The sequence below is a fragment of the Haliaeetus albicilla genome, chromosome 18 (assembly GCF_947461875.1).
Source record: "Haliaeetus albicilla chromosome 18, bHalAlb1.1, whole genome shotgun sequence".
NCBI classification, from domain to species: Eukaryota; Metazoa; Chordata; class Aves; order Accipitriformes; family Accipitridae; genus Haliaeetus; species Haliaeetus albicilla.
The window spans coordinates 507638-521320 of NC_091500.1; the positions used below are offsets into that span (position 1 = coordinate 507638).

General features: G+C 68.1%; 1 protein-coding gene across 2 annotated transcripts in view; it reads right to left on the bottom strand.

Moving 5' to 3' along the window:
- DNMT3A (DNA methyltransferase 3 alpha) overlaps nt 1–13683 on the bottom strand; it is a 47753-nt gene that overhangs the window by 23586 nt on the left and 10484 nt on the right. The window contains exons 3-4 of one of the 2 annotated variants that reach the window (XM_069805387.1): nt 11662–11766; nt 468–738 (exon numbers count right to left, since the gene is read on the bottom strand). In XM_069805387.1, coding sequence (XP_069661488.1) covers nt 468–738; nt 11662–11766 — 376 coding nt within the window. Of the gene's footprint in view, nt 1–398; nt 739–11661; nt 11767–13683 lie in introns of both variants that reach the window. The other variant, XM_069805386.1, reaches the window with a different exon arrangement.

Genomic DNA, 13683 nt, shown 5'->3' on the forward strand with positions numbered 1-13683 from the left:
GCAGGCAGGGGCATGCCTGCTCCATGGGGCACCTGCACTGGCCGCGCTGGCAGGACGAGGACCGACCTCCCCTCCTGCCTGCCCTGGTCCTGCTGGGAGGAGTGGAGCCCAGCAGAAAGGGCAGCGCGATGGGACGAGCGTGCGAGGGCAGCCCCCCGCTTTGATCTGCTGCCCCCACCCCAAATCCCGCCTGGTACGGAGGGGCTCAGCCCTTCCTCCTCCTCCTCCAGCAGCGTTCTCCAGCCTGGGAGCCACCGCAGCCCAGACCCCTCGTGGGGATGGCATGCTGGGCAGGGTGGTGGGGGCCGGGGGTCCCCAGAGAGGCGCAGCGGGCGCCGGTAGGACTGCGGGCAGAGCCACAGCCCCGTAGCGGGGAGCCCTCAACGCTAAGGTCTTACTTTTCTCTGCGGCCTCCAGGAGTTTCCTCCTCCCGCGTTTCTTCTGGGGGTCGGAAGGGGCCAGCTCACCCTCATCGGCCGGGGCGTCCAGGCCCTCCTTGGGGGTGCAGCGGCCGTTCTCCAGCGCCCGGCCCGTCTCGCCGTCCGGCAGGCTCTCCGTCTCGTCCTCCTCGGGGCGCCCGCCCTTAGGGCTCGTGCCGCCCTCCTCTGCGCCCTTCCACTGGGCACCGTCCCCCTCCACGTCCCCGTTGGGCAGCGGCTCGGCGGGGCTGGCCTCTGGGCAGGGTGGGGGGCACTTGGGGACAGCCGCGATGTCTTTGGGGGTGTCACTGCTTTCCACCTGCCGAGGAGAGGGAAAGGAGCTGCAATGGGCGCTGGCAGGGGGGCATGGCCCCGCTCGCGCCCCCAGCCCGCACCCCACCACGGCACCACTGGCCACCACCACCAGACCCCAAGGCAGGAGCCCCTGCACCACCTCAGGGTGGCCAGCTCCATCCAGTGCCCATCCCCGTCCCCCTGCCCTGACCCTACTTCCCCACTGCAGACCATCGCAGCGCAAAGGGTATCTCCAGGACCACAGCCCATACCCCCAAAGTCACGGCTCCACGACCCAGTGATAACCTGGGGACAAATGCGCATTACACCAAAAAAGGCCAAGTTTCACCTCCTGCACCTCAGGCATGCCGCCCTGCCACTGCCTGCAGGGTGCCCCAGGGTGAGACAGGGCTACAGTGGCACCCTCAGGCCCAGGACATGTGGCCATGGAACCCTCAGGACATGGACATGCTGCCATGACACCATGAGGACCACTACACAATGCCATAGCACCCACAGAACCAGGATATATAGAAGTGACATCATCTGGAATAGGACACACTGCTGTGTCACCCTCAGGATGAGGACATGCTGCCATGGCACTGTCAGAACCAAGACACACTGCCATGGGACAAAAGGACCAGGACATGCTGCCACAACACCATCAGGACAAGGACACATGGCCATGACATATTCAGGACCAGAACGCAATGCCACAGCATGCTTAGGACAAAGACATGGCGGTGACATCGTCAGTACCAGGACACACTGCCATGACACCACCAGGACAACGACATATTGCCGTGACACACTCAGGACCAGGACACACTGCCATGGCACCTTCAGGTCCAGGATACAAAGCCATGACACTCTCAGGACTAGCACAAGTGGTCACGACACCTTCAGGACCACGACATGGTGCTGTAACACCTTCAGGACCAAGACACACAGACATGATACCCCCAATACCAGGACATGCTGTCATGAAACCCTCAGGACCAGGACATGGTGCCATGGTACCCCCAGGACTGCTGCCATGGCACCCTCAGGAGCAGCTCACGTTGCAATGACACCCTCAGGTCCAGGACATGCTGCATGGACACCCTCAGGACTAGGACATGGTGCCACGGAACCCTTAGGATCAGGAAAAACTGCCATAGCACCCTCAGGACCTGGACACCATGCCATGGCATCCGCAGGACCAGGACACATGGCCATGACACGCTCAGGACCAGGACATAATGGCATGGCATCCTCATGACGAGGACACACAGCCATGGCACCTTCAGGACAAAGACACACTGCCATGACACCCCCAAAACCAGGACATAGGGCCATGGCCTCCTCAGGACCAGGACACACAACTATGTCACCCTGAGGACCAGGATATTCCACCATGACACCCGCAGGACCAGGACAAAACGCCATGGCAACTTCAGGACCACAACACTCTACCATGGCAATCTTAGGACAAGGACACACTTCCATGGCACCCTCAGGAGCAGGTAATGTTACTGTAACACCATCAAGACCATGACACAATGACATGGCATCCTAAGGACCTGGACAGAGGGACATGACACCCACAGAAGCAGGACAGAAGTAGGCAACACCATGAGGACCTGGATACACTGCCATGGCAACTTCAGGACCAGAACACACTGCCATGACACCCTAAGGAACAGGACACACTACCATGACATCCTCTGGACCAGGACACAAAGCCATGACACCCTTAGGAAACAGAAGACACATCCATGGCATCCTCAGGACCAAGACACAAGGATGTGATACCAAGAGGACCTGGACACAATGCTGGGGCACCTTCAGGACCAGGACAAACTGCCAGGACACCCTGAGGACCAAGACAAAATGGAGGTGACACCATGAGAACCAGGATATAGAGCCATGACACTCACAGGGCCAGAATACAAGGCCATGGCGCCCTCAGGACCAGAACACAATGCATGGCAGCTTCAGGTCCAGGAGAAGTGGTCAAGACACCCTCAGGACCAAGACGCACCTCCATGGCACACTCAGGACCAGGACTCGCTGCCATGACACCCTGAGGAGCAGGTCATACTGCAATGAATGCCCTCAGGGCCAGGACACAACAGCACGGCACCCTCAGGACCAAGACACAAGGACATAACACGATGAGGACCTGTATATGCTACCATGACACCTTCAGGACTAGGACATAATACCATGTCATGCTCAGGACCAAGAAAAATGGAGGTGACACCATGAGGATCAGGACATGGAGCCATGTCACCCTCAGGACCAAGACACAAGGACGTGACACGATGAGGACCTGGATATGCTGCCATGACACCCTCAGAACCTGGACAAACGGCCATGAAACCTTCAGGACCAGGACATACCGCCACAACGGTCTAAGGACCAGGACACAATGCCATGTCACCCTCAGGACCAAGAAAAATGGAGGTGACACCATGAGGACCTGGATACAATGCTATGGCCCCCTGAGGACCAAGACACAGGGAAATGACACCATGAGGACCTGGATACACTGCCATGACACCTTCAGGACCCGGATGAATGACCATGAAACCCTGAGGACCAGGACACATCACCATGAAGCCCTCAGGACCAGGACACAACGCCACAACACCTACAGCAGCACGACACATGGCCATACACCCTCAGGACTGGAACATGGTGCCACGATACCCTCAGGACAAGGACACGCTAGGATGTCACCCAGCTGCCCCAGTCCCCATGTTGGTGAGGACACTCCCAGCGCAGAGCGGACACTGGAGCTGCCTGTCTTGCCTGGCTCGCTTGTGCTGCAACGCTGCGGTGCGGGACCAGCGTTGGGACCCCCTCCCTCCTGCCCATCCCCATCGGCAGCGGGAACATTGACCAGCTGGTGTGCACGCGCGCGCGCTTGTGCAAGACAGGTGGACTCAGGGCCCACGACGGCCATGCACGTGTGCGTGTGACAGGCAGAGCCAGCCACTGCGGCATGCACTTTTGACAGGAAGGGACACGGCGCGTGACAACCGTGTGTGTGTGTACATGGCGGCAGGGACAGCCTGTGACGGGTGCTCGTACGTGTGCGTGTGTGCACAACAGGCAGAGCCAGGGACCACGACCTGCGCGCATGTGCATACAGGTGACAGGTGGAGCCAGGCCCTGTGACAACCCTGTACGCAGATGCGTGTGCAAACGTGACACACGCAAACGCGGCCCATGGTGAGTGTGAGAGTGGGAAAGTGTGTGACAGGCACAGCCGGAGCCCGTGACACACACGTGCGTGTGTCAGATGGGCAACGCCAACACTCGCAGGCGGGTGTGCGTATGCGACAGGCAGTGCCGACGTGTGCGACAGGCGGGTGCGCGTGTGTGACAGGCGGTGCTGGTGCCCGCAGGAAACGTGCAGCCGGCCCCGGCTCGCGAGTGCAGCGACAGAGCGGCGAGCGTACGTGAGCGTGAGACACGGGGGAGGACCGTCTGCGCCGGCACTCACCGGCACGCCGGGCCCGAGCGCGTGCCCGCGTGACAGACGGCGCCGACGTGAACGCAGGAGACGGTGGTGCCGAGCGCGCAAGCAAGGCCGCTTGGCTGGGGATGGCATCGCTGGTCCCTCGCCATGGCGCCAGCCCTGGGGCAGCCGCACGGCACGGCATGGCGTGGCACGGCATGGGCTGGCGGCCGCAGGAGCAGGAGCGGGAGCAGTCAGAGCGAGAGGAGCAGCCCGGCCTGGCGGTTTCCGTGGCGAAGGAGAGTGAAAGTGCTGCTGCGTCACTGCAACAGCCGGGTGCGCAGCGCAGCCGCGGCAGGGTGGGCTCTGCCTCTGCCGCTTGCCCGGGCCCCGGTCAGCCCCGCTGCTGCCGTGCTGGGGAGTGCTCGGTTCCCCTCCCGGCTGTGCTCCCGGGGGGCACATGCTCACCCCATGCTGGTGCATTGGGGGCCCCATCCCTGGGGCTAGGCCCTCGCCAGCATGGCCCAGCGGAGCTGTACCAGCACTGGCACTGTTCCTCCCTGGAGACCCCGTACGCTGCCCATGGGCGTGGGGTGCCTCACCCCTGCTCCCCCAGCACCGGTGGCCGAACACCCTAAGGACAGACACCCGCTGCTGCTGCCTCCCAGTGTCGCCGGGGGCCGGGAGCTGAGGCGGCGGCACCTGGCCCTGCTTCCTGTGCCCCGTGCTCGCCTCCGCAAGCTTGTACATCCCTGAGCCCCGTGCTCGCCTCCGTGAGCTTGTGCATCCTGTGTCCCATGCTCGCTTCCACAAGCTTGCGTACCCCTGAGCCCTGTGCTTGCCTCCCTGTCCCCGTTCCCGCGCCGACCCACAGCAAGGGCTCTGCAAGAAGCCAGGAGCGCTGGGGGCTTTGCAGGATCCCAAGGATCTGCATCCTAGGGATCGGGGACAGGCCCCGGGTTTGGTCCCAGCCCAGCCGTGCCCAACCCCGCCTGCCATCCTGCCGGGGCTGGAGCAGGGCCCTCCCGTCTCTGCGGCAGCAATGCCAGGAAACGCGGCCACGCTGCGGAGGCAGGCAGCCCACCAGCACCTTTCCTGCACCGCCGCTCACCCCCACCTCTGCCTCGGCCCTCCCAGCTCCCCACGGCACAGGAGGGCCGGGGTGCTGGGGGCTGGTGCGGTGCCAGGGTGGCACGGAGGGGAGCCGGCTGCAGGGACGCTTCTGTCTGTCCCCAGCAAACTACATGTCCCAGGATGCACCGTACGGTGGCAGGGTGCCAGGGAGCAAACGCCGAGCTGCCAGCCAGGCTTGACGTGAGCTGGGGTGCTCGCGGTGCTGCTGGGGTGCCCGCCGTGCTGCCCACCCTTCCCTGCCCCAGCGACCGCTGCGAAGGGGACCGGGGAGGGGACACCGAGGTGTGAGGCAGGAGCTCGGGGGCGGGGGCGGCAGGTGGTGGAGGCAGCTTTGCTTTCCAGGGCTCCCCGGATTCACGCTGCCGCTGCCGCTGGCCGCTCCCCCATGGGGTGCAGGAGCCCCCTCCCCAGGCGTGCCCAGCAGTGGGGGGGGGGTGCGTGTGACGCTTACCATGGTGCATCCCCTCCGGCTGGCGCGCAGACCCCCGTCCGGCTGCCACTCGCCCTTGCGCAGGCGCCTCCTCCCCGCGCTGGCGGCCGCGTCCCCGTGGCGGCGGGCGCTTCCTGCTCGGCCTGGCCGCCCCGGCTCGCTGGCAGAGTCACTTCCTCCACTCGCTCGCTCGCTCGCCGGCTCAAGCCCCGGTGTGTGGGGGGCCAGGGGCCGTCATGCCGAGGGGCCACGAGCAGAGCCGGGAAGGAGGGGACGTGCCGCTCCGCAACCCGCAGCGGGGAAGGGGCTGGAGAGGCAGGAGGGGTATTGGGGGTTGGGGGGGACCCTCGCAGGGTGTCTGGCATCACCGGCGGGGAGCCACGGCCACACCAGCGCAATGCCTGGCTGCCCACGGGGATGCAGAAAAGTGCTCCCAAATGCCCTCCCGCTGTGCTGAACTCGCACCACGCAGCCCCTGGCCGCAGCGCCGGCTGGAGCCAGGCTAGCCCCGCTCCCACCCGGGGACAGTGCGGTGGTGTCACTCGCGCCGGGGATGTGCGCACACCAGGGCGGGGGCCACAGCACACCCACATGCCAGGGACACGCGAACCACCACCACCAGTCCCAGGGGTGCCTGGCAGCCTCTCCCTGTGCTGGATGGCCTACCGGCTGTGGCAGGCGGCAAAGCCCGGTTCCTGGGGAGGGCACCACTCAACCGAGCCATCGGGAGGGTGGAAGTGTCGTGCCAGGCCACCGCGCGGGAGCTCCCGGCCGCAAGCGAGGGCGTGCGCGGGGTGACGGAGGCTGAAGGACAAACCTTGGTGTGCCTGGCCAATGGACACCGCAGCCCCGGGAGGCCTGGACACCGACTGCGGTAGTGGGACGGGCTGCAGGGACACCACGGTGTGCCTGGATGTGGCCCTGGAGCAGCGGAGGGAGCTGGCACCGTCGGCGAGATGGATGCCGGAGAGCAAAGTCCCCGGCTGGCGGAGGGGAGGGAGCTGCCAGCGCCGCTGTGCCTGCGCCTGGGCCTCGCGCTGGCTCTGGAAGTGATTGTGCGGCGCACGCTCCGCCTGCGTCCCACCGTGCCCGTGCACTGCCAGCGCCCCAACCGCCCCAGCCGGCCGGGGGCCTCAGGGCAGGAGGAGCTGCTGGAAGGGCCGGAGTTGGCTCAGAGGGGACGGGGCAGCCCGGAGCAAAGGGGAGGGAGGGAGACAGACAGACAAACTGAAGCGGGGCTCATGGGCTGCACCCCAGAGCTCCCTGCCAGGGGCTGTAGCCGGAGGGACAGGCGGGGGTCCATCCCATGTCCCTCATGGAAATGGGCTGGGGGTCTCTGTCCCCAGAGCAGGCTCCATGGCGAGTGTGAGGGGACCTGCTTCCCGCGATGTCCCCCCGCCCTGTCCCCTGCCTGCCAGCATCTGCTGCCCTCCCTTGGGGTCCCCGGCTGCCATCCTCCCAAGGCGGTGCCGGGGCCAGGCTGCAGCTTGTGGTGGGGGCCCAGCCGCTCCCAGCCCCACTCCAGCCTCCTGCTCAGGGCCGTATCCTGGACACTGTGCCGAAAACAATCGCAGGGGCTGCGTGGGCTTCCCGGGAGGAAACGGGAAGGCCAGCAATGTGCTCCGGATTAGGCAGCTGCGGGGGCTGGCGAGGCATGGCTGCAGGGGGCTCGGGGTGGCTGCGGGGGGCTTGGTCCACTCCTCCCGTCGGGACAGTGCCCGGGGGGCCACGCAGGCGCGGGGGTGGCAGGAGCATGGTGGCATGCGCTCCCCTCGGGGCTGCGAGGCCACGGCACCGGCACCGGGGTTAACCATCACCACTGGCCCCGCAGCTGGGGAGTACCACCCTGCCGGCACCACGTACCCTCTGCCAGGAGCCATGCCGCCCCTTCCCCATGTAGGGCTGTGGCCAAGCAGAGCAGATGGAGGCTGACGTGCCGTGTGCCGCCCCGGTGCCGTGGCCCCACTCCGGCCCCGCCCTTGGCAGTCCCTTCCCGCCAGCACGGCAGACCCCGGCCCACTGCGCTTTCAGGAAACAGGCGTCACCGCGCATCTACCGTGGCACCCGCTCGGCCCCGTCTCCCTGCCCACGGCGGGGGGCTCCCCAGGCCCTGTGGTGCTGCCGGACAATGCCAGGAAGCTGCGCTGGGCAGGCGGGTCCGTCCACATCGCAGTGGGACTGGGGGCACATCGGAGGTTAACCCCGGGATGGGACAGGCACCGCATCCCTTCGCACGACAGCCCACCAGGACAGGGACACGCAGGCCACCCGGCACCATGGCTGGCATGCCCTGGCATGGCACCCATCCAAAACCCGCCTCCCCGCACCCTTGTGCCTCCAGCCCCTCAACACCGGCCTCAGCCAAACCTGGTGCCCTGGCTCCACCGCTGCTGCTGCTTCCCTACCTGGGTCGGAACCGGACCCCGGCTCGCTGGGCTCCCCGTGCCGCTGGCACGCCCCGGTGCTGCTACTCGGACACCGCCGCCGGGCCGGGGAGGCAGAGGGGAAGGGGAGGTCGGGACCCACCCTGCGGTCCTGCCCCTCCCCGGCCGCCCCGGCGCCCGTCCCCGTCCCCGGCGGCGGGTCTGCCTTCCTGCCCACCCACCCGCTTCCTCCGCGCCGGCCGGGCCCTGGGAACAAGCGTTGCCTTTCTCCCGCTCCCCTCCCCTCCGCTGGGCTCCCGCCAAGGACGCTGCTTTGCCGGGAGCCCGCCGGGCTGGACGGCCCCGTGCCGGCCCTGCTGCCTCGCTCGCTGCCGGGGTGACACCAGTGGGGCCTCGGCCACGGGACGGGGGCTGGCTGGGCCGGAGATGCGTGCTGACACTGGGGACCGGTCCCTGCAGAGGGATGGGGGACAGCCCTGATGCACCGCAGCCCGTGGGGAGCCTCGTGCCGACCCCGGTGCCAGAGCACCAGCGGCAGCTCCAAACCCGCAGGGCCTGGGGAGCTGCCAGGTGAGGGGACAGGGGATGGGGCAGCCCCTGGGCCATGTCCCCTCTGCCAGGGGGAAGGTCTCGGGAGAGCCGCTGCCATCCACGGCACCGTCCACAGAACAGCTGGTGTCCCACTGCTGAGCCCCTGCCAGGCCCAGCTGGGGCTGGGGGCACTGGTCTTGGAGGCATGGCATGGCATGGTTTAGCAAGGTGTGGTTCAGCATGGCACGGCACGGCTCAGCGTGGCATGGCACGGTTCAACATGGCACGGCGCACCACAGGACAGCACGGTATGGCCCGGCACAGCTTGGCACAGCTCAGAATGGTATGGCTTGGCGTGGCACGGCATGGCTCACAGATACTGTGATACCTGTCCCTGCAGGGCTGTCCCCAGCCAGATCTGCTAGCTGCCCCCCTGGCAGGGCGGGGGTCTGGGGAGGCCACCTGCCTTGGCCAAGAGCATCACACCCCAGGCAAAATACCTCCGACACCTGGGAAAACAGAGGGGCCGGTTACCCCCACCAGGCAGGGCTCCCCCCACCCTGCCCGCTCTGCCCGGCAGCTGCTGGTTCCTGCCAGGGTCTGTCTCTGCCTGTCCCCGAGGCCGCTGCTCAGCACCACTGCCCCCCGCTCCGGCATGGGCAGGCCTGCCTGTACCAGGTGTCGGCATCTCTTCCTCCCACCTCCCTGCCAGCTCCTGCCTGTCCTCTCCACCCCACTGAGCACCCTGCGGGGTCCTGGCCCTGATGGGGGTCTCGGGGCTGAGCTCCCCACCCCATGGATGTGCTAGGAAGGGAAGGCAGCAGCACCATGGGTCCTCAGTGCCCAGACCCCCTGCCAGTCCCACATCGAGCCCCCCTCATGCCGGCGAGCTCCATCCCCAAGCAGGGGTCATGTCCCTGCCCCAGGCGCAGGCTGAAGTGGGTGCTCAGCACCCTCCTGCAACACATCTGCCTGATGGGTCCCTGTGAGCAGGGTCCTGGGCACCCTCAGCCAGTCCCCAAGGAGCCAGCACGCTTGCTCAGGGTCCCCATGCCACACACCGGCTCCCCTCCACCGCAGCCTGGTGCCCCTGGCCAGGGGCTGCTCCTGCAGCCACCGGCACCATGGGGCTCTCCAGCAGGGAGGATATTTTTAGCAGTTCACACCCGGCCGGGGCTTTCCCTGGCCTCCTGGCAGTGCCCACGGGGCTGTGGGGCTTGCCAGCTCCACTTGCTTGGCAGTGGGAGCCACTGGCCGGCCGGCGGGCCGGCACCGTGCACAGGGCAGGTGCAGTGCACAGGAGCATGCAGCAAGCGCACATGGGACGGGCACTCGCCGCGAGCCGGTCGGCTCTTCTGCAGGAGGCAGTGGGAGGTGCCTGGCATCGGGGCACCGCTGCCATCCATCCATCCTGCTCCGGACCTGCCGTACTGGGGGGGGGTGCTCCCGGGGCCGCCTGCTCTGACGGCCAGAGACCTCCTGGTTCCCAGGCTCCGTCTGTTCCCGATGACTTTCCCCATTTGTTCCCGTGCCAGCATTGTTCTTCCACCGAAACGGCTCCCCCCGCCCCGGCACGTACCTCCCGCCCCACCAGATTTACAGCCAGCTTTCGGAGCCTGGCTGCCTGCTCCCCTGCCGGCTCCCGGCCCCGCGCCCCATCGTGCCCCATCGCACCCCCGCCCGCCCCAGGCGATGCCGTCCTGGCTTCCCCAGCCCCGCTGCCACGACTGCACGGATCAGGACAGGCAGCACAGATCTGGACACGTCAAAGTGCAGGATTAACCCTTTCTGCAGCCAGAAACCTTTGCAAAAAGGTTTTGCAACCTTCTAGCAGTGAAGGCGCCCCGGCCCCGCTCGTCTCCCCACCAGGGAGCTCTGCCCCTATGTCCCCTCCCGCGGAGCCAGGGGACGGGGACGCTGCCCGAGCCCTGCCTGCACCTGGGACCAGGGTGACAATGTGCACCTTCCCTCCGGGGCTTCAGCGTCGAAAGGAACCTCCGCTCCTCCTCCGAACACCGAATTCACGGTGGAACCAGCAGCCGGCGGCACGACATCCGGCCAGCTGACAGGGAGGAAGCCACCATGGCTCCTCAACCAGCACCATGACACGCCACGGCTGGAGGGGGCCAAGCCACCGCCTCCACGAGTGCCTCTCCCAGCCCTGGCTACCCTGTCCCAGTGCCCCACCAGAGCTGGCTGCCGCCCAAAGCCCTGAGCACCCCATCACCCTGCAGCACCCCCGCCGTGGGCAGGGCGGCCTGTGAGCACCGTGGCGCTCTCCCGTGCCTGCCCCTCAGCTGGCGGCACCGCCGGGGCCCTGCGAGGTGCTCCCCGGGATGAGCCGTTTCAGCTGCTTTGGCACACGGCAGGCTGCCAACCCGGCCAGCTGGGCTAGCGAGCCGGGAGCTTGCCGAGCCCTGCACGCTTAAGAGTGGGCATCGCCTGCGCGGCAGGAGCCGGGGAAGCTGGCGGGGGCTCAGCCCCCCACACTCGCATCCGCCTTGTTATTGCAGCTGCTGGCGCGAGCCTGGGAGCCGCGTATCATTGCCCGGGGAGGCTCCGCTCCCCATGCCCAGCCGGCCCCAGCAGCCGGAGGAGGACTGAGCAGCTTCGGGGACGGGGGGGACACACGGGGGTGCCAGCCCCCCACCAGACAGAGAGCTAATGCACAGCAGGGACTCCACCAAAGCTGCACCGAGCGGAACACTGCTGCCACCAGGCACAGGAGGGGCTTGCCGGGGGCCGCGGGGAGGGGGCAGCAGTGGGGGCCGGGGGGGGGAACGCTCCCCTCCTGCCGCTACGCCGCCCTTGGGCTCTCCTCCCGGTTGGAGGCTGCTGGGGCCGTGAGCGAGTGGCCGCGTGCCCCGGCACGCAGGGGAGGCGGGCCGGCCCGCGGCACGCCGGGAGCCGTAGTCTCCCGCCAGCGCAGCATGTCCGCCGGGCGGCGGGGCGGGATGGCCCCGTGGGGGGACGCCCCGCCGCCCCCCACCTGGCCCCCGCGCCCGGCGCCCGCTGGCTCACCTGGGCATGCTTGCGCTTCCGCCCGGGCCGCCCGGCTTTCCTCATGGGCGTCCCCGGCTCCTGCTTCTCCTCCTTGCTCTGGTTCTCCTCAGGCTCCTCTTCCCCCTGCGAGCCGGAGACAGAGAGGACGGTTACGCCGCCAGCCCCGGGGCTGGGCAGCCCCGGGTCCTGGGCACGGCTCCGCTCCCGCTCGGCGCTGGGATCGCCGGCACCGTGGGTGCACCGCAGAGGGCCGTGCGTGGCCGAGCGCCTGGCCAGTGAGGCAGGAGCGCTGCCGGCATCACCAGGCCAGCGGCCCCCAGGGCACCATTAGAAGGGCGATTGCGGCTTCTGCCAGGGCGTGGGCCGCGGCGTGAGCTGCCGTGGGGCTGGGTGCCTTCACTGGGTGAGCCCTCCTGCACCGTGGCCCTGTGTGGTGGCTGGCTCAGGGGTATGCGCCTGCTCCTGCAACCCACCGGAGCCCTGCGTCTGTGGGGCTGGGGGCTCCTGCACCGCAGCATGCGGAAAGGGCTGCGTGGGCCCCACGGCACGGCACAGCAGGCCTGCAAGGAGCCATGCGGCTCCCTGGGGACGAGGGCAGGCAGCAGGAGACAGGGCGCCCTCAGAGCAGGCAGGCAGCTGCCTGCTTCACGGTGCCGCCTCTGGCGTGGGTGCTTCGGGGGACCTCACGCCCCTCTCCACACTCTGCCCCGGAGCAGCTGCCAGCGCCCCGCCGCTCCGTCCCCCCCTTCCCGGTGCCGTGCCCCAGCCCCGGGTGCTGTCAGGGCGCACGCGCCAGCACGGGTGGCGGAGCAGGAACGAGGCCCCGGGAAATAAACCTGCTCCCCATGCTGGGGCCGCAGCAGCCGCCTGAGGACCGCAGCGTGCCGGGGGCCCCCCCCTTCCCTGCTCAGGGGGCCCGCGCCCAGTGCTGCGGCACGGCAGGGGGATGTGCATGCGGGCTGAGGGCTGCGCCGGATCCCCGGCGTGTCCCACGGCGGCGGTGGCGGCAGCGGGGCCGGTTTCACCTGAGCCCCAGAAGGTCCTGGCGGTGGCAGCAGCCAAGGCAGGAAGAGGCCGCGGAGGGGGGAGCAGGGGAAGGAGGAGAGGCCGGCGGGGGGCTGGCGAGGGAGAGGCCGGGGAGGGGATGGGGCTGGCAGCCAGACAGCGCCGACATCCAGCTGCACTCGCACGGCCCCGCAGGCGCCAGCCCCGGCCGCATTCCTGCCCGCTGCTGCCCTCCTTCCCCCTTGGGCTGGGGCAGTTGCAGGTAGTGCTGCCCACAGCACTGCCACGCTGCAGCCGGCACGTTCCCGCTGGGATCCAGTCCAAAGGTCCTGTGGAGTTGGGATGTGCCATGCCCCGTGGCCATGGTGCCCCATGGCTGCAGTGCCCCACAGCCACGGTCCCCCAGACCAGCTCCCTCCGTGCCGCCCACCGTCCGCCCACCCAAACCCAGCCTGCATCCCCCCGTGCCCCTGTCTCCCCCTGCCTGGGGCCGTGCATGTGGGATTGCACGGGAGCCATGTGCCGGTTTGTCCCCAGCCACTATGGCGGCCTGCCGGGACCACACTCGCCCCAGCCCCGTCGCCGCATGCCACTCGCCTGCGCGTGGGGCAGGGCAGCCCCCAGCCCCCTGCCAGCCCCGCAATGACTGTGCCCAGGCCCGGCACCCACCAGCACTGCGCCACGGACCGGGAAGCCAGGGCCGAGCAAGGAAAGGCGGCACCTCGGCACCCGGGAGCTCAGCCCCGGGCCGAGCCCTGCTCCCCACGCAGTCCTGGGCGGAAAGTTTTGGGACGGGTCCAAGGACGACGTCAGGATCGTGGTTCCTCCCGATGCAGGAGCCAAACGGGGTCCCCGGGCGGGGGGAATCCTGGGGGTCCCTGCCCTGCAGGCCCGCTGGGGGGGGGAACAGAGCGAAGCCCCCCCTTGCCACGGCCACAGGGACCCGCCTTGCCAAACCACGCGGAGCTGCACTTTGTCCCAGCTGGAGCCGCCTCCGGGTGTTCAGCCCCGGTCCCACAGTGCCGGGATGGCCCT